This window comes from Vulpes vulpes, chromosome 2 (genome assembly GCF_048418805.1).
Source record: "Vulpes vulpes isolate BD-2025 chromosome 2, VulVul3, whole genome shotgun sequence".
Classification (NCBI taxonomy): domain Eukaryota; kingdom Metazoa; phylum Chordata; class Mammalia; order Carnivora; family Canidae; genus Vulpes; species Vulpes vulpes.
The window spans coordinates 101699644-101724905 of NC_132781.1; the positions used below are offsets into that span (position 1 = coordinate 101699644).

Consider the following 25262-nt stretch of genomic DNA (forward strand, 5'->3'; position numbering starts at 1 on the left):
TTTGGCATCATGTCCATTTTGCCTTTGGCAAAATATCCACTGCCAAATCCAATGTCATGAAGCTTTTGCCCTATGTTTTTTCTTAAGAGTTTTATAGTTTTAGCTTTTACATTCAGGTCTCTGACCCATTTTGGACTAATTTTTGTATATGGTGTTAGGTAAGGGATGGCTTCTTCTTTTTTTAAAAAGCAAACATAATATTCTTTCTTATTTTCCTACAATTATAATTTTTTATAATATTCTTTACAGAGACAGCACATATTCTTTGTAGAAAAGCTGGAAAATAGGAGGATTTAGGCATAATCTCTTATAATTCTTTGGTGCATATAGTTCCAAATACATTATATATATTTAAACACAAAACCTACTGATTAGAAACTTGTTTTTTATATAATAAAATACTATGGGCAAATTTCATGTCATTAGAAATTCTCCAAGACAATTTTTAATTACTATTTAATAACCTGTTGTTTGGAATTTATATTGCATAACAAGTCTGTTGTTATACACTTAAGCCACTTTAAATTTCTACTATTTAAAAAATTGCTGATATACATATCAGTGTGGATAAATACTTGCACACATACTTATATTATTTTCTTAGGATAAATTCCTAAAAATAGAATTTCTGAGCCCTGGACTGTCTGTACTAAGAGTTAGGATACTTGCTGGCATGTTGCCCTTCAGAAAAGAACCAACCAGTTTACACTCCTCCAAAGCCGTATGGTGACTGCTCACCATGTTCTTACTAATCCTAACAACTAAAACTTTAAATGACCTATGTCAATTTGATGAGTGGAAACCTTTCTTTATTATTTATATTTTCATTTGCATTTTCAATAATTAGCAAAGTTGAGCATCTTATGCTTATCAGCCATTCATAGTTGAAAAAAGAACACAAAGCCCTTTTTGTCATGTATGTTCCAAAATGTATCATTTGCTTTTAATTTAATGTATGGTATTTACAAAAATATTCCATTTTTTGGTAGTCAGGGCTATCAATTATCCATTTTCTACTCTGGTGTCTTTTCTAGAAAGTCTACCTCATTCTTAGTATATGCTAATATTCATCTTTTTTCCTGGAGATTTTATATTATTAATTTAATAGTTGATCTAACTGAAATTTATTTTGATCTGTGGTATTGGAGAGATATATAATTATTTTTTAAATTTTTTTATCCACTTAGTTTTTTGCCAAATATTGTCCCAGTACCTTGTGAGATCAAACAAAATGATTTCATCACTTTCTAGTCTTCTATTTTTGTTGCACTGATTTGCCTATTTGGCTCAATCTCAATCCTTTATAACTACTATAGTGTTATAATCTACTCTCTAGTAGAAAAAAAATCTGTCCCCTGTCCTCTTTAATTGGATATACTTAATTATGGTTTTTACCTAGTTGTACTTTAGAATTATTTTCTCAGGCCCTCATTCCCCTAAAACTCCCAGTGGGGAACCAGATAGAATTGTGTTACATTTAGAGATCAATTTATATATTTGCAATGTTGAGTTTTCTCATCAAAGAACATGTATCTCTCCACTTATTCAAATCTCTTTTTGCATCCTTTGGTAAAGATCTGTGTTTCTCTTCTTATATACTATTTCAGTTTACTCATTTACAGTTTCAAATACTAATTATTATTTTACCTCCCTTCCATTCTTTGTATTCTTGCAACAACTTGTACTTGGTTCCATGTTAATCTGTAATTTCCTCTGTATTACATATATATTTTAAAGGTTTTATTTGTTTATTCACGAGAAACACAAAAAGAGAGGCAGAGACGTAAGCAGAGAGAGAAGCAGTGTCCCTGTAGGAACCCTGATGTGATACTTGACCCCAAGACCCTGGGATCATGACCTGAGCCAAAGGCAGATGCTCAACCACTGAGCCACCCAGGTCCCCATCTCTATTATATTTTCAAACATATTCAGGATTTTTATGGCTATCTATAAGATATACTGAGAAGTGTTTCTGGGCAACTTTGAAAGATTTTCCTTTTAGAATTAACTAGTTTCTAGAAATAAATCCAGCAGCTTCCTGTTGTCTTTTCTGTAAGAATTTAGAGGTCATTATCTGCCCATAGTAGACTTGTTAAAATTCACTATTAAAACATCTGGGCCTGTCATTTTAAGGGTAGTTTTTGGTAACTTTTTCCCTTACTTACTTCTTGATTATTTTTTTTTCAAATTTCCTATATATTCTTCAATTACTTCTTGTAATTTACATTTTAGTAGGACAAAATTATCTATTTCCTCAAAAATTTTAAGATTAGCACAAAGCTCTATATAGAATTTCTTACAATACTAAAATATATTTTCCTAAAACTTCTTTTTTATTTCAAATATTACATCTTTTCCCGTTACTGAACTAATCAGATATTTGTATATTCACTAATCTTTTCAATACACCAACTTCTGAATTTACTAATTCAGTCTACATTATAAAGTTTCTAATTCATTGAAAAATTCATTCATTCTTTCTACCTACATTGTTTGTTTACAATTTTTTTAGCTTCTTGGATTAAATATTTAGTTTAGTTATGCTTATCAACTGGGTTTTTTTAAAAGATTTTATTTATTCATTCATGAGAGACACAGAAAGAGAGACAGAGACACAGGCAGAGGGAGAAACAGGGAGTCTACTGTGGGACTCAATCCCAGGACCCCGGGATCATGCCCTGAGCCAAAAGCTCAACCACTGAAGCACCCAGGCACCCATGTTCTCTATTATTTAATTTCAAAAGCATGTCAGACTATTAATTTTCCTCTGAGAATGATTTAGGATGCTTCTCATATTTTTATATGTAGTATTTCCATGTCATTAATGTTTAATGATCTGTAATTGCAGTATGATATCTTCGCTGACTCAGAGTTTATTTAGAAGAGCTAAGTACACTTTTTTTACGTGGTGAATTGAACTTCCTATCACAATCCCTTATTTTCTCTACCAGTGTGTTTAGGAGAGAGGAGTGGCAGTTTGGGGACTTGAGGTAGTGATGAGAGATGGTCAGCATGCACCCTCTTGCCCATAGACACTACCCTTGCCACATACTTCCCTGTGAGCTCTAATGCTGGCACACAATGGCAGCAATCCACAGGGTTTTTTTAATAATAAATTTATTTTTTATTGGTGTTCAATTTGCCAACATACAGAATAACACCCAGTGCTCATCCCATCAAGTGCCCACCTCAATGCCTGCCACCCAGTCACCCCCACCCCCCGCCCTCCTCCCCTTCCACCACCCTTAGTTCGTTTCCCAGAGTTAGAAATCTTCCATGTTCTGTCTCCCTTTCTGATATTTCTTACCCATTTCTTCTCCCTTCCCCTCTATTCCCTTTCACTATTATTTAATTCCCCAAATGAATGAGACAATATAATGTTTGTCCTTCTCCGAATGACTTATTTCACTCAGCATAATAAAAATAATAAATCCTAGAGGAGTTCCATCCACGTTGAAGCAAATGGTGAGTATTTATCATTTCTAATGGCTGAGGAATATTCCATTGTATACATAAACCACATCTTCCTTATCCATTCATCTTTCGATGGACACCGAGGCTCCTTCCACAGTTTGGCTATTGTGGACATTGCTGCTAGAAACATCGGGGTGCAGGTGTCCCGGCATTTCATTGCATCTGTATCTTTGGGATAAATCCCCAGCAATTGCATTGCTGGGTCGTAGGGCAGGTCTATTTTTAACTTTGAGGAACCTCCACACAGTTTTCCAGAGTGGCTGCACCAGTTCACATTCCCACCAACAGTGCAAGAAGGTTCCCTTTTCTCCGTATCCTCTCCAACATTTGTTGTTTCCTGCCTTGTTAATTTTCCCCATTCTCACTGGTGGGAGGTGGTATCTCATTGTGGTTTTGATTTGTATTTCCCTGATGGCAAGTGATGCAGAGCATTTTCTCATGTGCTTGTTGGCCATGTCTATATCTTCCTCTGTGAGATTTCTGTTCATGTCTTTTGCCCATTTCATGATTGGATTGTTTGTTTCTTTGGTGCTGATTTTAATAAGTTCTTTATAGATCTTGGAAACTAGCCCTTTATCTGATACGTCATTTGCAAATATCTTCTCCCATTCTGTAGGTTGTCTTTGAGTTTTGTTGACTGTATCCTTTGCTGTGCAAAAGCTTCTTATCTTAATGAAATCCCAATAGTTCATTTTTGCTTTTGTTTCTTTTGCTTTCGTGGATGTATCTTGCAAGAAGTTACTGTGGCCGAGTTCAGAAAGGGTGTTGCCTGTGTTCTCCTCTAGGATTTTGATGGAATCTTGTCTCACATTTAGATCTTTCAACCATTTTGAGTTTATCTTTGTGTATGGTGCAAGAGAGTGGTCCAGTTTCATTCTTCTGCATGTAGATGTCCAATTTTCCCAGCACCATTTATAGAAGAGACTGTCTTTCTTCCAGTGGATAGTCTTTCCTCCTTTGTCGAATATTAGTTGACCATAAAGTTGAGGGTCCACTTCTGGATTCTCTATTCTGTTCCATTGATCTATGTGTCTGTTTTTGTGCCAGTACCACACTGTCTTGATGACCACAGCTTTGTAGTACAACCTGAAATCTGGCATTGTGATGCCCCCAGCTATGGTTTTCTTTTTGAAAATTCCCCTGGCTATTCGGGGTCTTTTCTGATTCCACACAAATCTTAAAATAATTAGTTCTTACTCTCTGAAGAAAGTCCATGGTATTTTGATAGGGATTGCATTAAACGTGTAAATTGCCCTGGGTAACATCGACATTTTCACAATATTATTTCTGCCAATCCATGAGCATGGAATATTTTTCCATCTCTTTGTGTCTTCCTCAATTTCTTTCAGAAGTGTTCTATAGTTTTTAGGGTATAGATCCTTTACCTCTTTGGTTAGGTTTATTCCTAGGTATCTTATGCTTTTGGGTGCAATTGTAAATGGGATTGACTCCTTAATTTCTCTTTCTTCAGTCTCATTGTTAGTGTATACAAATGTCACTGACTTCTGGGCATTGATTTTGTATCCTGCAACACTGCCAAATTGCTGTATGAGTACTAGCAATCTTGGGGTGGAGGCTTTTGGGTTTTCTATGTAGAGTATCATGTCATCTGCGAAGAGGGAGAGTTTGACTTCTTCTTTGCCAATTTGAATGCCTTTAATGTCTTTTTGTTGTCTGATTGCTGAGGCTAGGACTTCTAGTACTATGTTGAATAGCAGTGGTGAGAGTGGACATCCCTGCCTTGTTCCTGATCTTAGGGGAAAGGCTCCCAGTGCTTCCCCATTGAGAATGATAATTGCTGTGGGCTTTTCGTAGATGGCTTTTAAGATGTCGAGGAAAGTTCCCTCTATCCCAACACTCTGAAGGGTTTTGATCAGGAATGGATGCTGTATTTTGTCAAATGCTTTCTCTGCATCTATTGAGAGGATCATATGGTTCTTGGTTTTTCTCTTGCTGATATGATGAATCACATTGATTGTTTTATGAGTGTTGAACCAGCCTTGTGTCCCGGGAATAAATCCTACTTGGTCATGGTGAATAATTTTCTTAATGTACCGTTGGATCCTCTTGGCTAGTATCTTGTTGAGAATTTTTGCATCCACGTTCATCAGGGATATTGGTCTATAATTCTTTTTTGGTGGGGTCTTTGTCTGGTTTTGGAATTAAGGTGATGCTGGCCTCATAGAACGAATTTGGAAGTACTCCATTTCTTTCTATTTTTCCAAACAGCTTTAGTAGAATAGGTATGGTTTCTTCTTTAAACGTTTGATAGAATTCCCCAGGGAAGCCATCTGGCCCTGGACTTTTGTGTCTTGGGAGGTTTTTGATGACTGCTTCAATTTCCTCCCTGGTTATTGGCCTGTTCAGGTTTTCTATTTCTTCCTGCTCCAGTTTTGGTAGTTTGTGGCTTTCCAGAAAAGCATCCATTTCTTCTAGATTGCCTAATTTATTGGCATATAGCTGTTCATAATATGTTTATAAAATCGTTTGCATTTCCTGGGTGTTGGTAGTGATCTCTCCTTTCTCATTCATGATTTTATTAATTTGAGTCTTCTCAAGAGGGAGAAGACTCAAGACTTAGCCTTTTGAATAAGGCTGGCAAATGGTTTATCTGTCTTATTAATTCTTTCAAAGAACCAACTCCTGGTTTTGTTGATCTGTTCCACAGTTCTTCTGGTCTCGATTTTGTTGAGTTCTTCTCGAATCTTTATTAACTCTCTTCTTCTGCTGGGTGTAGGATCTATTTGCTGTTTTTTCTCTAGCTCCTTTAGGTGTAAGGTTAGCTTTTGTATTTGAGTTCTTTCCACTTTTTGGATGGACGCTTCTATTGCGATGTATTTCCCCCTCAGGACTGCTGTTCCCGTATCCCAAAGGTTTTGAATGGTTGTATCTTCATTCTCATTAGTTTCCATGAATCTTTTTAATTCTTCCTTTTTTTCCTGGTTGACCCTTTCATCTTTTAGCAGGATGGTCCTTAACCTCCACGTGTTTGAAGTCCTCCCAAACTTCTTGTTGTGATTTAGTTCTAATTTCAAGGCATTATGGTCTGAGGATATGCAGGGGATGATCCCAATCTTTTGGTATCGGTTAAGACCTGATTTGTGACCCAGTATGTGGTCTATTCTGGAGAAAGTTCCATGTGCACTTGAGAAGAATGTGTATTCAGTTGAGTTTGGATGTAAAGTTCTGTAGATATCTGTGAAATCCATCTAGTCCAGTGTATCATTTAAAGCTCTCGTTTCTTTGGAGATGTTGTGCTTAGAAGACCTATCGAGTGTAGAAAGCGCTAGATTAAAGTCAACAAGTATAAGTGTATTATTATCTAAGTATGTCTTAATTTTGGTTATTAATTGATTGATATATTTGGCAGCTCCCACATTCGGGGCATATATATTGAGGATTGTTAAGTCCTCTTGTTGGATAGATCCTTTAAGTATGATATAGTGTCCCTTTTCATCTCTCACTACAGTATTCGGGGTAAATTTTAGTTTATCTGATATAAGGATGGCTACCCCTGCTTTCTTTGGAGGACCATTTGAATGGTAAATGGTTCTCCAACCTTTTGTTTTCAGGCTGTAGGTGTCCTTATGTCTAAAATGAGCCTCTTGTTGACAGCAAATAGATGGGTCCTGCTTTTTTATCCAGTCTGACACCTGCACCTTTTGATGGGGTCATTAAGCCTGTTCACATCCAGAGTTACTATGGAAAGATATGAGTTTAGTGTCATCATGATATCTATTCAGTCCCTGTTTTTGTGGATTGTTCCACTGGACTTCTTCTTAAAGGGGAGGGATTTTAAGAGTCTCCCTTAAAATTTCTTGCAGAGCTGGTTTGGAGTTCACATATTCTTTCAGTTCCTGCCTGTCTTGGAAGCTCTTTATCTCTCCTTCCATTCTGAATGAGAGCCTTGCTGGATTAAGTATTCTTGGTTCCATGTTTTTCTCATTTAGGACCCTGAATATATCCTGCCAGCCCTCTTTGGCCTGCCAGGTCTCTGTGGAGAGGTCTGCTGTTACCCTAATACTCCTCCCCATAAAAGTAAGGGATCTCTTGTCTCTTGCTGCTTTTAGGATCTTCTCTTTATCTTTGGATTTTGCAAGCTTAACTATTAAATGTCGAGGTGTTGAATGGTTTTTATTGATTTTAGGGGGGAGATATCTCTATTTTCTGGATCTGAATGCCTGTTTCCATTCCCAGATTAGGAAAGTTTTCAGCTATGATTTGTTCAAATACATATTCTGGACCTCTGTCCCTTTTGGTGCCCTTAGGAACCCCAATTAAACGTAGGTTTTTCTGGGGATCCCTGGGTGGCTCAGTGGTTTGGCACCTGCTTTTGGCCCAGGGCACAATCCTGGAGTCTCGGGATCGAGTCCCATGTCAGGCTCCCGGCATGGAGCCTGCTTCTCCCTGTCCTCTCCTCTCCTGTGTCCCTGCCTCTCTCTCTCTCTCTCTCTGTCTATCATGAATAAGTAAATAAATGTTAACAAAAAAAAAAATAGGTTTTTCTTCCTCAGGCTGTCACTTATTTCCCTTAATCTATCCTCATGATCTTTTAATTGTTTGTCTCTTTTTTCCTCAGTTTCCTTCTTTGCCATCAACTTGTCTTCTATGTCACTCACTCATTCTTCCACCTTGTTAACCCTCATCGTTAGTACTTCTAGTTTGGATTGCATCTCATTCAATTGAATTTTAATTTCGCCTCATTAGATCTAAATTCTGCAGTCATGAAGTCTCTTGTGTCCTTTATGCTTTTTTCTAGAGCCACCAGTAGCTTTATAATAGTGCTTCTGAACTGGCTTTCTGACATTGAATTGTAATCCAAATTTTATAACTCTGTGGGAGAGAGGATGTTTCTGATTCTTTCTTTTTAGGTGAGGTTTTCCTTCTAGTCATTTTGCTCAGAGCAGAGTGGCCAAAAACAAGTTGTATTGGGAAAAGAAAAAGAGAGAAGAGAAAGAAGGAAAGAAAAAGAAAAAAAGAGAAAAAAGAGAGAAGAAAAAGAAAAAAAGAAAAAGAAAAAATGGGGGGGAAGGAAACAAATAAAAAAAAAAAAAACAAGGGGGAGTATCCTCTGATTCTGTATACAGTAAGTCCCTCGACTTCCCCCTGGAACTTTCCAGTGCTGCTTGGTCAATAATTTGTTTTTCCCCTGTCCGTTTAGCTGGTCTTCTGGGGGAGGGTCTGTTGTGCTGATTTTCAGGTGTTAGCACTTGGGGGTGCTGCTCAGCCCCCTGCCTGGTGCAGGGCTCAGTGAGTGATGTTTAAGCTACTTATCCGGTGAGGCCACTGTGAGGCTCAGTGGGGGTTGTTTACCCCGTGAGGCCCCAGGAGGAACAACCCCTGTGGCGGCGGCCAGCTCTGGAGCCCTGGAGTCAGCTCCCACAGTAACTCCAGAGCTCTGGGTCTGCAGGGGCCTGGAGGCTCCGGGGCGGGGCCGCTGATCTGCTCAGTTCCAGGCAGGAGCGTCCTTGCTGTCCTGGGCCCTCCCGGCCTCTGCCTGTCCTGGGGGAGGCCGGATCCTGGGCTGTGTCCCCGGTGCCCAGTGCTCCGGAGCCTGCGCTGTTGGATTCGCGCTCCCGCCCCGCAGCCCCCTCCGCGGAGCCGCCCCCGAGCCCCTCCGAGCTGCTCCGGGTCCTGCCGTGCGCGCTGCAGCCCTTAGGGAGCTCGGCGCATCTCCCGGGGCGCAGGTGCCTGTTAGTGTCCCCGGGAGCCCGAGGGCATCCCCGCCCTCCTGGGTCCTGCTCCACCTCCCTGCGGGCCCCTTTCCGCGGGGAAGGTTGGTGCAGCTCCTGCTTCTCCGGGACGGGGCTCTCCTGTCCTGGGGACACTCGCCCCGGCCTCAGCCCGGCTCCTCGCGGGGCCCCTCCCCCTTGGAGGCCTTTTGTGTCTTTATTTCTTTTTTCCCCGTCTCCTACCTTGATAGAAGCGCGGTAGCATTCCAGCTGGTCTCTCTTTAAATCTCAGGCCGAATTCGTAGATTTTCAGGATGATTTTAAGGTTATCTAGGTAATTTGGTGGGGACAGGTGACTTGGGGACCCTACTCTTCCGCCATCTTGCCCCTCCCCCCCAGAGGTTTTGTTTGCTTTTTTGTTTTGTTTTGTTTTAATTTTTATTTATGATAGTCACACACACAGAGAGAGAGAGAGAGGCAGAGACACAGGCAGAGGGAGAAGCAGGCTCCATGCACCGGGAGCCCGACGTGGGATTCAATCCCGGGTCTCCAGGATCATGCCCTGGGCCAAAGGCAGGTGCTAAACCGCTGCACCACCCAGGGATTCCCCACCCCCACCCCTGCCCCAGAGGTTTTGAATGAAAACAAAGGTAGTTCCTAACCATATCATGGCATCCTAGGTTGCACATCACTTGGATTGTTGTATAGTGAGTGAGAGTGTGTGTATGTGTGTATGTGAAGAAAATGCTTTTGGAGATGGTAATTTTAAAAAGTTTTTTTTAATAGAATTAGATAAAACTCTAGAATTAGAATTAGATACAAATTACTAGAGTTAGATAGAAAAATCACCAAAAATATCCTGCTCCTATATCCTGGCCATGATACTAAGTGATCCCATTGTGCATATTGGAAAACAAACATTAAAAGAGAAAAATATGGTTATCTGTTAAAGTTAAAACTCTTTTTCCAAATCAAACTATATATTAAAGGGACCAAGGAAGCTCACTATTTGTAATTATGGTAAAATATTTTTGGCAGAGGGTTTGGTTTCATAATACAAGTACTTTTGTTTGCTAGTCATCACACAGTCTGGCAATTAGAAAATTGGCTTGTGTCCATGAGCTGCCTTTATCATCCCTATATCAAAATCTATGTTAAAGAAATAGTTTTTGCATACCATTGACTAGTTAAAAAAACTAAACAAAACAAAAAACCCAGCAATTTTGGTTAGTCCTCTAGCATTTAGATGCTATGCTACAAAGAACAGTATCATCAAGGGATATTAGAGTAATGTATTTTAGTAGGAGGTGATAAGTTTTTATTTTGCTGAACTGTGCAAATAGCAAACACAATTGGGATCAAGGAACTATTCGCTTCAAAGGGCTTCCAAAAAACCCTAGTGTTAATATTACATAATATCATTATATAGTCATACATGTTAATATTACATATATCATTATTGTTCTAGAACTCAACCTTTCAGACAGGTAGGTATTTTGTTTGAACCCCACTAATGCTTTGAAGACATCTATTGTACAGTGCTAAGAACCTACATTCTGATATCAGACAGCTCTAGGTTTGCAGTCTGCCACCTACTAGGCATGTGACATCCTGCAAGTCACACACCACTAGGACCAGTGGTAGTAATGACAACAATGTGACTATCTCATGTGTACTGAGTGGTTACTATATGTAGGCAGAGTTTTATACTCAGTGCTTTATAGTGTCTTTTTGTTTTAAGATTTTATTTATTTATTCATGAGAAACACACAGAGGCAGAGACATAGGCAGAGGGAGAAGCAGACTCCTCACAGGGAGTCCAATGTGGACCTTGATCCCAGAACCACAGAATCACGACCTGAGACAAAGGCAGACACTTAACCACTGAGCCACCCAGGCGTCCCTGTATAGTATCTTATATTTATTATCTCATTGGATCCTCATGTAAACCTTGTGAGGGGAGGTAATATCATCATTATTTTATGAATGAGTAAAAGGAAGAACGTAATTCTTCAAGTACACACAGTTAGCACAGGACCTGGGGCAAGAACCTGGTTATTCTGTCTCCACATTCCAAGGTTTAGCCACATTCACCTGCCTCCCCAAGCCTCAGTTTCCCTGTCTGTAAGATCAGAACAATAATAACTCCTATAGTGTTGGCAGGAGGCTCCGAGATCATGGAATAAGGCACAGGGTGGTGACTGCTTCTGAAGCTGGCACTTCATTATCACTGCCAGTATTGTTGCTGTTAGCAAGGATTGTAGTATCAATTTCTAACAGGAAGGATTCACACATCCACTCTTCTTTGCACACATTTCTGTCTAAATGAGCAGAGAAAAGCTCTACTCACTTAGAAAAAGCTTGTAGAATTACTACAGTTTCATCAGAGCCAATGAACAGGGTCACCAAGGAGTCAAGCACCTGATTTGTGACCATTTGGATGCCTGCCTAGAGGTATAAACTCTCTAGTAACATTCTCCTTTTGGTAAGCTAGCTTTCTCCTTCATGAATCTGGGCCAAAAATCCACTGTGTCTTTAGCTTCTTCCCACAAAGAGGAGATTTTCCTGCTAGCAGCAATAGCTGCTATTGTGGGATTTTCCCAGGAGATTTTGTGAAGTTATCTGACCCAATAGCATTATATACATTTTTAAGACTTGTAAAATCAGGAATTTCAGTGCAAGGCAGCCACATCCAAAGCAAAAATCTGTTCAACAGTCCCCACTTTAATGGCTCTCCTGTAAACACTGACAACTACCAGAGAACAGCATTACAAAAAAGATCAGTCACTACTTAATTGTGTGAGTAAAGGCTGGGACATGTGAACTTTAAAGATACACCTTTTTGCTATGGAGATACTTTGAGGCCAGACACACAGAATGCAACAGCTGCTATCCAAAGCCTCCCTGCACCAAGAGATATTTGTCTGGAAAATCTAGGCCTGGCCTGACAGCTTCTAGTCCTAGAGGACCATGCTGATTGCCACCCAAATGTTTTCTCACCCCACAACACATGGGGAGTCAGAGGATGCACAGTCCATATTTGGGGCTCCTTTTGCTCTTGCCCCACAGCCAGGATGGCTCAAAACCATAAGTCATATGAATGGTACTTGGCTAGTATGTCACACAATTATTTAAATACTACCAGGCTAAACTTCCCATTTCTTTTTTTTTTTTTTTTAAGATTTTATTTATTTATTCATGACAGACACAGAGAGAGAGAGAGAGAGAGAGGCAGAGACACAGGCAGAGGGAGAAGCAGGCTTCATGTAGGAAGCCTGATGTGGGACTCGATCCTGGGTCTCCAGGATCACACCACAGCCTGAAGGCAGCGCTAAACCGCTAAACTGCTGAGCCACTGGGGCCGCCCTAAACTTCCATTTCTAAAGCAATATTTCTCAACATGTGGATCTAGGTCAGAATGATCCAGGGTGCTTATTAGAAATCCAGACTCCTATGCATGCCTATTTTACTATGTTACTGTTAGTATGTAAGTCCTGAATAATAGAAGCTGGTCTGTTTACTCTGGTACCCCAGTACCCCCAACAGTGTGTGGCACACAGTAAGCACTCAATACATATTTGTGGAAGGAATTAATTTCCGGGCCCCATTAATCGACCTCCTCAATCAAAATCTCTAAGAGCAGGACCAAGGAATCTGCTTTTTAAAGGCACACAAGTGATTTTTTTTGCACACAAAATTTTTAGAACCGTTGTTCTAAAGTAATTCAAGCTAATTCTAAGATAGACAGAAAGATGAAAAGTTTTGTCTCCAGAGGCAGCATATTAGCCATCTGGCCAGTCATTAAGGTAAAATAACCATATTAATATCACCCATGAGTTGAACTTCTGCCTTCAGGTCACATTATCTCCAACAAATGTTGATCTGCCACCTTCAGCACACCAGATTCTGGGTTCCTAAGTGGATAAAAACAGATACGCAGGCAGAGTGCCTAGGAAAGGCTGGAACCTGCCCCGTGAAGAACCACACCATCGCTTTCCGCCTGAACTTGATTATTTGATGAACATGCCCCAAAACTCTGATAGAGAAATGGAACAGACTGTTCATTACTGGTTCCCTGGCATGCTTGAATGGCACCTCTGATTCAGGAAAGTCAGATATTATCTGCAAGGATTTATCTTATCTTGAAAGTCTCCAATCTTTCTAAATAGGTTTCCTATCTGTTTGGCCCTTCTAGGAAGCTTGGTGTTTTACTTCTAGTTACAATCAACCTTTTACCAACATTTGATCTTGGACTGTCACTTCACTTCTCTTGGCCTGCTTCCTCATTTGAAAAATGAGACAATTAGACCAGAAACAGGTCTTCAGCACCTTCCAATTATAATGTACCCTAATCTGTGACTTCTTGGTGACACCTACTGCTCCTGGTTAACAAAACATCCAGGTGTGATTAGATGATCCAATTGCAGCTGTCAAACTAGGACACCCAAAACTCTCCAATGGAGAGGTGGTTGGCACATGGAAGAGTAGGTAAAATTTGGGATTTGCAAACCATTTCTGAGAATTACCTCTCAGTTTCCATGTTTACCTAGAAAAATAAATGGCAACTTTAATGTGCTGAAAACTTTATGTAAGAGATTAGTGCAATACCCAAATTTCTTCTGAAAGCTGTACATTTTGTTTATATCAGCGCTGCAGCAACGCTGAAGCATAGCTTGATCTAGAGAGACGGAAAGATCACTGCTTTGTGGGATGCCCTCAAGCCAAGCTGTGAAGTAGGGGGAGAGATATAGGGAGTGAGCTCCTTTCCCTGACCCCATCACTTTGCCTTTCCGTTCCCTCTGTCCCTCCTTCAGAAGCCCCATCCCACAGATGTTCCCCAGAGGTGGGTTGCTCTGAACTGGAATCACACCCTAAGCACCAAATGTATGTTCACTGTCCTTTGTTCCAATCCAGCCTGACTAATCACTGGTAACTTGTCCATTACTGTTGCCAGATAATTGCATTTTAACTGCCTTCCTTTAGAAAACAGCTTCACATAAATTAGTGGTTCTTAAAGGCTTTGGGGCCTAATGTCTACTTTATATTTTGCAGTGCCTCCTCTATGAGCCTGAAATGAAAATCACAGAAAATATAACTTACTACTTATTATATAATGCCCAAATTATTTTTATAAAGTGAGTGCTAGGAAAGTAACTTCTAATAAAATAACATATTTCAGTATGCAAAGCTTAGAAGATGTACTGAAGTAGCCCAATGCTCCCTCTATGCCTAAAATCACAGGGACAGCCAGGAATGGATTATTGAATTAGCAACACACACTAAACCCCCTCCTCCAAGCCCCCCCCACTGCTCCCTAAATGCCAGTAGTGTCTCCCAGCCATTTATTGTGACAACCTCCTACCCATAATTTATTTTTCAAAATTGCCCTTTAAAAACCTAGATCGATGACCCTGATGTGAAAAGTTAAGTCAGTTTTGCAACCTCGAGAGAGCTATTTTGGTGTGAAGAATATTTTACTGCCTCTGGCAGCATGCAGCTACTTTGTCCTTTCCCCATTTTTCCTCCAATGTCTTGGAAGATGAATGTCATAATACATAACAGTCTCAACAACGAAAGTTAACATTTATGGAATGCTTCCCACATGCCAAGTGCTTTTAAAATAATTTTGCATGTATTAACTCTTTCAAACCTCATAACTCCATAAGTAATTTTATTATTACTATGTTCCAGGGACAGTAATAATAGGCACAGAAAAATCAAGTAACTTGACTAAGATTAAGCATCTAGTTACATTTAGCTTCTTGTAGAAACCAACTCCTTTGATTATTATAATAATGGGCTTTTATAATGAGCAAAGCACTATCTGTGTTTTTATTTTAGGAAAGAAACATTTCAGGGATAAAAGGATGTTTCTTTTTCCAAAGCCCATGCATCTAAATGTTTGAAATTTGAGCCCATGTTTTCTTGGCTGGCTTTATGCTTTTAGCACTTAGAATGTGATTAGGTAGCTTTTTTTACTTAATATTTTCATTCATTTCAGAATGGATTTCTCTTCTTGGCACGTCATCTGTATGTGAAATTGCAGCGCCATTCATTTGGAGATTAGGAACACAAATCTTTTTCCTGCTCTTTCCTTTCATTGCCAAGTGGCTTGTGCCAAAACAGGCTTGTTTTAAGCGAGTTTAGAGGATGACCCAAGAAGCAGGTTCTGTGCACCATGGTGGGATATGTGGCTGTTCTAACAGCACAGTGTAGTCAGGAGTCTCCTAAATGTGTCAGAAATTACAACATGCATCATTCAGGGAGGAACTGCGTTTCTTCCTGGAAACAGCCAAGGAGTTGTTATGATGAATCATTGTTAGCAACAGTTTAGGGTTGAAATTTGACCCTGATGTGGCTGCTTGTAAAGACAACAAAGTATTTGAAGCAAACCTATAATGTATTTATTTTTCCTTCCAGGGGGAAAATGGTCCCATCTGATCTTGAAAGAAGAATCCTTGAAGCCAAACAAAAAGTAAGTTTGTAGGGAGTTAATCTAGCCTATTACAGGCTAAAAGCACATTATTTCTGTTTCCATCCAGTGGAGAACATACTTTGGTATTGCTTTTTTGATTTGTTTTTGGGGTTTTGGAGGGTTTTGTTTTGTTTTGTTTTGTTTGTTTTGGGGGGGGGGTGTTGTACTGGGGGGCAGAGGAAGAGGAGAGAGAGACGCCCAAGCAGGCTCTACACCCAAGCAGTGTAGAACTCAACCCAGGGCTCGATCTCACAACCCTGAGATCATGACCTGAGCCAAAATCAAGAGTCAGATGCTTTACTGACTGAGCCAACCAGGTGCCCCCACTTTGGTTTTGCTTTAAAAAGAAGACCTAGGGGATCCCTGGGTGGCTCAGTGGTTTAGCGCCTGCCTTTGGCCCAGGGCATGATCCTGGAGTCCTGGAATCGAGTCCCGCGTCGGGCTCCCACCATGGAGCCTGCTTCTCCCTCCTCCTGTGTCTCTGCCTCTCTCTCTCTATGTCTATCATAAATAAATAAATAAATCTTTAAAAAAAAAAAGAAGAAGACCTAATTCTCAACCTCCCAGCTTTCCTGAGAGTATAGAATTTTTGCATCGAGTCATTTATTTCTCTGAGTTCTAGGCTCTGCTCCAGAAAGATCTAAGTTGCTGATTAAATAATGTACACTGTGATAATATACACAGTGATGCTATAGGACTTTCTACAGCATTTGTCCTCTGTGTGCTGAGCATTGGCATTAAACAGACATACATTTGAAAGATCATTTTCACGGGTGGAAAATATCACACTGCTAATGCAGCACAAGTTTCCGTGTGGTGTGGTTGTTTAAAAGGAGCCAATTTTTCCTGCCTAGGAATATGGTTATGATTGGCTCTCCAAGAATCTTCTTCTGTGGCAAGCAATTTAGAAGTCTGAGAAGCAGCAAGTTCTGGAGACCTGTGAAAGATTCCCACAAAGCTCTAGAAAGTAATTTATTTCCCTGGATGGTTTGCAAACCAGAGAGCTTGCTTGTAGAACTCCCTTAGTGTAACTTTTATTTACATGTGCATTTTATTAATATCAGTTTAGGAATAATTATTTCTTTTAATATGCCTTTTTTTTTTTCCCTACAAAGTGGCAGCAGGAGTCCCCTTGTTCCTGTAGGACACGTCTAGTAGCATACACCACAAGATTAAACCTTTGCTGCCACCTAAAGCCTGACTCTGTAACATCCTGTCACATCATGGCTCTATTCATTCTGTTTGAGGCATTCTTCTACCTTCTAGCAATTTCCATTTAGCCAGGGCCAGACAGACCAAGGACTACTTAGATGGATAAAAGTAATGGCTTATTGTCTAGTCCCACATGAACTCTTCCCTCTAAGATAACAAATAGATTATCTGAGGATTTTCCAAATAGGAATAATGAGCCCATCGGATTTCCTTCTCTTTGTTCTTTTGTCTGCTCACACTAGGAGACTGATTTGCAAAAGGAAGACTAGAAAGTGAACAAAGTGGGGAGCATATCCATCTGGAATATATAAATGGCTTGGGGGCACCATAAAGCTTCTTCCCTTCTGGGTCCAGTGTCAGCTTCTTCCCTTCTGGGTCCAGTGTCACCAGAACCAAAGTGTCTGTTTCTATAAGGCAACTGGCAGGTCCAAGAATGGCCTGGAGAACCCAGATCTTGGAGAGTGAATATCCTCCCAGGTTCCAAGGGGCCAACAATCCTTGTGATGTTTCCAAAACTGGAGAATTGTGTGACAGAGGGAGAATATCCACTGTTTTTATTAGCTTAAAAAAATACTGATGCCCTATTTGACGTTATTTGGGGCTTTCTCATTTGTCCAGGGATTTGTTCCTTTCCTTGTGAGCGCCACAGCTGGGACCACCGTGTATGGAGCATTCGACCCCCTCTTAGCAGTTGCTGACATTTGTAAAAAGTACAAGATCTGGATGCATGTGGATGTGAGTATCCCATAGGGACTGCCACCAAAGTGTCCTTGCACTTACTTATTCATTCAGGGCTCATGGAATGAAACCCGTTTTCTCTCTCTCTCTCTCTCTCTCTCTCTCTCTCTCTTTCTCTCTGTCTCTCTTTCCCTTGGGAGCCTATTTTCAGAATGGGGATATTTAAGCTTTTGAAGAGTGCAGAGACAAAGTGGCACACAATCCACACAGTATACAACATTGACTGGAGGAAGTCAGAGGCTGATTTGCCTTAATGTTCCCAACATGATAATATTATTATTTCTATGACCAGCATCCAAGCTGAGTACTTAGTTCTTAAATCATCATCACCCCATAACATCCTTGGAGGAATGTAACCTACACACACACATACACAGCCACACACATGTAGATTGTGTTTCCCTTTAAGGATGATCGAAAAGGCAAAAAGAGTTACATTTGCATAGGAAACTCAGAGGATAAAAAACTTAAACTCAAGTCGGGTATTTGTATATTTGAAGAAGAAAGAAGACTTGACGGCTTGCTAGAAGTATGGGTCACCAAATTGCCAATTTCTTAGCTGGGCCAGCTGAAAAGATAAATTATATTTGAAATGTTACTCCAGGCCTAGTCACATTAAATGAAGATGTGCCCATCAAAACATCTTCAAATGAAAAAATGTCCAGATTTAGAAGGACAAATTGAAGAAACTTAAACTTAAACCAGAATCACCCCAAGTGTGGTTCAAGGATCAGCTGTTATCTGCAAACTGTTTCTTACTAATCCACTATTACTACCTAAGGCTGAACCGGGTAGATTTCCATTATCCCAATGTCATCCTGTAGAGTGGTTACCAGTTTTCTTTTCCTTCCATGATTCACAATATGAGTTGTTCATTAGGCTACCAGACATTCCATTGGTTTTACAAATGAAGACACTAAGTTGAACAATCCAAGTACCATCGTGACTCAGGTCTTGGAACTGGAAAGCCTATTAAACCTTGTTAGCTGATTCAGGAAGAGAATTATCCTGACAACTTTAAAAATAACAATGTCTGTGTGTCCTGAACCAGCAGGTACTGTGGTCTCTCCTCTAGGATTTCTACTTAACATAGAGCTAGATCTTTTGACCAATTATATGTGCTTTCTTTGGAACCTACCAAGTTTATCACTTATTATCTTAAATGTTTATACTCTGTGTAATTAAAGTAAAGAAAATCTTAAAATATTACACATTTGGAAAATTGGGTAATTTTTCAAAGTGTAAAAGGACTGAAGTTACAACAAACTTTAAAAAAAGGCAATTATACCCTAACACGTGTTTTTCTTTTTCTTTAGAAATTATCCTTGGATTATTTTCACCCACAAATAATGCCAACATTTTCCAATGAATCTCCATCTTAACATCATACTATTAGCACTCTCAGAATCACTATATCACTATACTAATTTAAATCTTCAAACTTGAGTAAAGATTTTTAAGAGACATGTTCTAGCCACTCAACAAATTCTCTTTCTTTCTTCTTTCTTTCTTTCTTTCTTTCTTTCTTTCTTTCTTTCTTTCTTTCTCTTTCTTTCTTTCTTTCTTTCTTTCTTTCTTTCTTTCTTTCTTAGAAATTATCTTATCCTAAAATACATATTAGTGAAATAGGATTTTTAAAAAAGATTTTATTTATTTATTTGACACAGAGAAAGAGAGCATAAGCAGGGGGATTGGTAGGGAGAGGGAGAAGCAGGGAGCCTGACATGGGGCTCAATCCCATGACCCAAGCCGAAAGCAGACACTTAACCGAGTGAACCACCCGGTGCCCTTGAAGTAGGATTATGAAGCTGCTTCCTCCTTCTGGAATCATCCAGACTTGCCAAAGGAGTTTTCCTTATAATAAGTGGGAAATACCAGAAAGGGAGACACAACATGGAAGACTCCTAACTCTGGGAAACGAACTAGGGGTGGTGGAAGGAGAGGTGGGCGGGGGTGGGGGTGACTGGGTGGCGGGCACTGAGGTGGGCACTTGACAGGATGAGCACTGGGTGTTATTCTGTATGTTGGCAAATTGAACATCAATAAAAAATAAATTTATTATTTTAAAAAAAGGAGTTTTCCTTATAACTCAGAAGCTGCTTAATGGGTCCTCCACCCCATCCTCTGTACTCTCAGCAGAGGACACAATAGGCTTTCTTGTTCTGACGTCACAAGCTGCACTAGGATCGTGAGTGGTAGTGATGTATTGGGGAAAGGATCTTCCCCTTCTTGGGTGGACACAAGACATATGCCCCCAGTTTGGCTCCTTTCACTTGTCTAAATATGAAATGGAACCTGAAACTTTAGAATAGCATCCAATTTAAACTTTGAAAGTCTAGTGCCAGAAGGTGGCCAGGCATCTGAGTTGCCTGAGCTTGAGGAGATGACTTTCACCCCATGAGACTCACTGTTCTTGAGGACACCAAACTTTAGAAATCTAGGCAATGAAAGACCTGCTACCCTGTTACTTATATGATCTTCCTTTTTGCAGGCCGCTTGGGGTGGGGGATTACTGATGTCCCGGAAGCACAAATGGAAGCTGAGCGGCGTGGAGAGGTATACCCACTTTTCTTGTTAACAATGTAAAGCGTGAAAGCTAAATGTGAAAAGCAAGTTACATACAATTTCCAAGCACTCTCAGAGCACAGGTGAGCCCATTCTCACAATGTTTGTATGCCTTGACTGTGTGGTCATGGACACATGAATGTTATGTGTAAACAACAAAAAGACATCAAATCCCCTGTCAAGGAGCCCAGGTGGAATGTTTCTCAAATACAGAACCGTAACTGGAGTCTGTGGTTGGCCAGAGGACTCAGGAATGGCCTTCTTTTTTTTTTTAAATTAATTAATTAATTTATTTATTTATAATAGAGAGAGAGAGAGTGAGAGGCAGAGACATAGGCAGAGGGAGAAGCAGGCTCCATGCACTGGGAGCCCGATGTGGGATTCGATCCCGGGTCTCCAGGATCACGCCCTGGGCCAAAGGCAGGCGCCAAACAGCTGCGCCACCCAGGAATCTCCTAGGAATGGCCTTCTTACAATCTCTGAACCAACTACCAAAGTTACTTAAAAACCTGTTGGCAGGTCATAGTTTTCTAGGGAGAAGATCTGTAGCTTTTATGTTCCAGAAAAGGACAATATCCATTGCTTTAAGCAAACCAATAAGTAACTGTGCACTTTATATTTTATCAGTGTTGAAAGCAGGGGCTTGGGGCTTAATACAGCCAGTTTAGAGCAAGACATATTTGTGAGAACATTGTCTCATGGTTTCCATTCTCACGATAATTTTTTTTTTTACAAAAAAAATTTATATAAAAAAAAGGTTACAAAGCACCTTTTTTGTTTTTTCAGAGATTAAGCAGTAGATGATTGAGAAAAGCTGCTAAACCTAAAGGAGGTGATATCTGATTGGCATAAGACATATTCAGGTCTGAAGAGAAAAGGGAAAAAATTTATAGAATGCAAAATCAGCCTCAGGCTTTGCTGACCATGCGCAAAGGGAGCACAATGTCCCCAGTTCTCCCATTACACCATGGCAGGTCAACAGCAGAGGTGAGCTCTGACACTCCAGGCAACTGAGAAAGCCTGAGTTTGTCAGAGGCTGCCAAGTGCCCACCATGCCCTGCCAAGTAGCCAGATGCTGCCCAGGAAGAGTTGCCCACTGGCTCTGCTTCTAGACATCCTGGCTCCATTTCCATTCTGGGATGAGGAGAGAGGCCAATGGAGCATGGAGCACCTGTCAGCACTGGTCATGCGGCCAGCCAGGCCAAGCCAGAGTGAATGCACACGGTGTGCTCTGCGATGCCCAGGCCCACTCACATGCAGAGAACCCGTGAGTAGAAATAGGGGGCAGGGGTCACCGAGGCAGAGTCAGGGGCACACTGCCTCATTTGTGGAAGACTTTAGAGTCCAGCTACGGCCTAAGTCAGCAGGGTAGCAGTCCCCAAGTCTGCTGACAGGAGTCAGTGACTGGCAAGCAGAGCTGCCAGTGCTCTGATGGCAGGTGCCCTGTTAGCAATGGGAGGCCGAAGGCACACATAGCCCCCTGCCAGTGAAGGCCAGTCTGCCTCTCCCTCTGATCCTCTGGGTCTTCTCCCACGCCAAATTCCTTTTTGCCATGAAGATCTCTATGAAACCAGACACCTAAGGAGAAGGGAATGCACAAAACAGAGAGAGATAATGAAAAAAAGAGAAGGTACCTGCTCAGATGACCAGAATGAGAACTAATTCTCATGCTTTCAAAAGAGAGGTGGCCTGCACACAGTACTCTCTCTTCTATGAGTTCCTTTCTGACTGGTTCAAAAAGTAAGCATCTATTATTGTACTTTTAATGCCACCTGGAACTCCAAGTGCTGAAAGCCATGGGGCGTCCTCCACCGATGATGACTTAAAAGCTCACTAAATTACCTACCCTGAGCCTTGGAAAAATAAACACCCACACACTTTTGCACTAAAGACTATTATTTCAGAGCAAAGCTTAGAACATTTACCATGGAACAGAGTCTGTTCCAATTGCCACAATTCTGAAACTGTATTATAACTAAATCCACTAAGTGGAATAGCCAAATATGAAGTCCCAAAAATGAGGGACTGCCACCTACTTATCCAAGAGTATCCATCTTGCTGACTTATTAGCGAAAGGCACACTGTCTGTGGTGAATAAGGTTGTAGGGTCAGTGGAAACCCTGGGCCTCATGGGCATGGGTATAAGTTGAGGGGGAAAAATTTGCCTCACTTGGAAGTATACATTTTCCCCAGGATTCACTCTAAAATGGAAGAAACCATGGTCAATTATCGTCCCCAGATTAAGAGGTTCTCCAATGGTCACAGGGTCCCCAGAGTACCATCCTCATAACAAAATGCTGCAAGTGACCATAGCCTGCCTGGCACTCTCTCTGAGGACCTACCAAATTCTCAGAAAGCATCTTTCTTCCTTGTTCAGGCTCTCAAATTTTCTAGAGACAGTGTAGCTGAGAGGGTGTGCCAAGAGCCTTAACACTCCCAGGTATGCTTCCGTGCCTTGGAAACTGTCTCCTTTAATCCCTCCCTACAGCAGGCTGCTGCTTGCCTGCAATTGCCCTTTGTGGTGGTCCCCTCTCAAGGCTTGCCAGCCCAGCTTAAGGTCCTGGCACAACTGCTGCCATCTTACCAATTATTGCCCTCACTACTGCCCTGTGAGCCAGGGGTTTAGAAATTCAGTTCAGTAGTTGCCGATCCTCTACTATGGGCAAGGCGCTGCACTAGGCCCAGTGAGTTCATGAAGACGAATATGGTGTGAAGCCTATTCTCAAAGGGCTTAGAATCTAGTAGGGAAGAGTGACAGTTAGTGATGGATCGAAATTCAAGGCAAAGGAAGTAAAGGCTCAAGAGACAGACCAGGGAGCTGATTGGTAAGCACAAAGAAAGGAATAATCTCTGCTAAACAGGGTTATTCAAGGAAGCCTTTGTGCCAGGGTGGGCATAGGTGTTTTATCAGGTGGAACTGGAAGGTAGATGTTCAAGGTGAAGAGCAAGGTCATGGAGGTTTGAAGGGATCCATAGAGGAAGTTCAGGTGTTTGGCTGGAGACTGAGAGGGATTCACAGCCGTGACTAGGAAGTTTAGGAACGCCTGGGTGGCCAGTGGTTGAGCATCTGCCTTTGGCTCAGGGTGTGATCCTGGGATCAAGTCCTGCATCAGGCTCCCGGCATGGAGCCTGCTTCTCCCTCTGCCTATGTCTCTTTCTCTCTCTCTCAATCTCTCTCTCTCTCTCTCTCTCTGTGGGCGTGTGTGTTTCACGAATAAATCAATAAAATCTTTTAAAAAATTATACTTGGTCCCATAGATGAGCAGATCTTTGTGATGTTTGTCCTGTTCCATGTAAGCCACACTGCTGGGTTCATCCATTCAGGTCGCTCCCCACCGCTACCACCCCGGTTTGCACCCTTAGCTTCTCCTACTGCCCTACTGTCCTCACCTGGACAAAATCGAGAGCTCAGTGGCTTCTACTGGGTCCTTGGCCTCCATCTCCTCCCAAGTCTTGACTTGCCTCTTCACCCTCCCCCCACCATCCATGGCTCTATGGCAAGGACTTTCATCACCCCCCTCCCAATCTGAGAAATAGAATGCTTTCCATGCAAAATAGTGGCTCCTACAGCAGTGATTGTCAGCTCAGGGACTGATGTTGATCCAGACTTGGCCCTGAGGGCAGACCCTCTACCAAGACTCCTTGGGCAGGACTTGTGAACTCTCCACAAGCTGCAGGGAGCCTGATGTGGGACTTGATCCCAGGACCCCAGGATCATGACCTGAGCCAAAGGCAGAAGCTCAACCACTGAGCCACCCAGGTGCTCCAGGACCATGTGTAGTTTAAAGAACTGGTGCTTCTGTTTACTTCCTTTGCTTCTGAAACATTTTGTGTGTCTATATAGATGAGTCACACTCTAATTACATGAAGAGTATTGTATGTTACAGAATACTTAAACACTATTTGTATATAATTCTTTTGCCTTATTTTCCAATGCTTTAAGAAGTTCCAGAGACTTTCCACCTTGACAGATTTTACAGTCTTATATAATATGTTGAAAAGTAAAGGGACATTATCATAGATACCTTTGACCGAGCTAACATTAGCTTGCTGTACTCTAGGAAGTGTCTTCCTCAAAAATTACAAGCATCAAATACTACAGAATAAAGCACTTTATACAGAGGTGTTTTTTCAAAAAAAAAAAAAAACTAGAGCTGCAAGGGGTGATATTGGGAGAGGAGGAAGAAGAAAATACTATTAAAATGCTGAAATCTGAGAGCTGGATATGTGGGAGGAAAACAGAGAAAGAATAGATCTGGAAGGATGAGGAGGGGCAAATTAATGAGTTCATGTGGGGTCTGCTGAGTTTGAGGTGCAAATGAGGGCACAAGGACATGTCTTAAAACAGCCATAAAGGGGGCAGTTTCCTCTAACTTACAGTAGATCACTGAAGCCATGTGACTGAATATCACAGCAAAACATTTTTCTTTTAAGATTTTATTTATTTATTCATGAGAATGCACAGAGAGGAGAGAGAGAGGCAGACACAGGCAGAGGCTTCATGCAGGGAGCCCAACGTGGGACTCGATCCAGGGTCTCCAGGATCATACCCTGGGCTGTAGGCGGCGCTAAACCACTGAGCCACCAAGGCTGCCCACAGCAAAACATTTTTAAATGAATTTGAGGCTGTTTTTCATAAATTGCCAACATTTCTAAAATAAGGGCATGTCACTGAATCACTCCGCGCAGGTTTTTGCCATGTTTATGAGGCAACCTCTCTGGGAGAGAGGCAGGACAGGGAACTGAGTAACAGGTAGTCGCGGGCCTTGGCAGCATCTACTCTAAAAAGACAAGTTGGCCACTGCATCAAAACAACCACCTCCAGTCAGAGAAATGAAGAGTTATTTTCTTCCTCATCAGGGGTCATTACTGACAAAGCTGAGTTTCATCAGGATTAGGCATAAAGCTGTAGAATATTCTAGAAGTGGTGTATGTGTGCTCAATGTCACAAAGTGTGTAAATGATAGAACTGAAATCAGTAGCAAGGGCCAACCTTGTTTAATGCTTGCTGTGTATTAGAAGATGAGCTGGCCTATTTGCCGATTCAGGTGAGTTCCCCAGGCCAGTAAGCATTCTCTAACTGACCAGATGATGCCCACCATTCATCAGATAGGTGAATGAGCTCT

General features: G+C 41.2%; 1 protein-coding gene across 1 annotated transcript in view; it reads left to right on the forward strand.

The window, feature by feature from the left end:
* GAD2 (glutamate decarboxylase 2) overlaps positions 1 to 25262 on the forward strand; it is a 90594-nt gene that overhangs the window by 41469 nt on the left and 23863 nt on the right. Inside the window, exons 9-11 of the mRNA XM_072742090.1 lie at positions 15567 to 15621; positions 17452 to 17568; positions 20063 to 20127. Of these exons, the coding sequence (XP_072598191.1) occupies positions 15567 to 15621; positions 17452 to 17568; positions 20063 to 20127 (237 nt within the window). The remainder of the gene's footprint in view (positions 1 to 15566; positions 15622 to 17451; positions 17569 to 20062; positions 20128 to 25262) is intronic.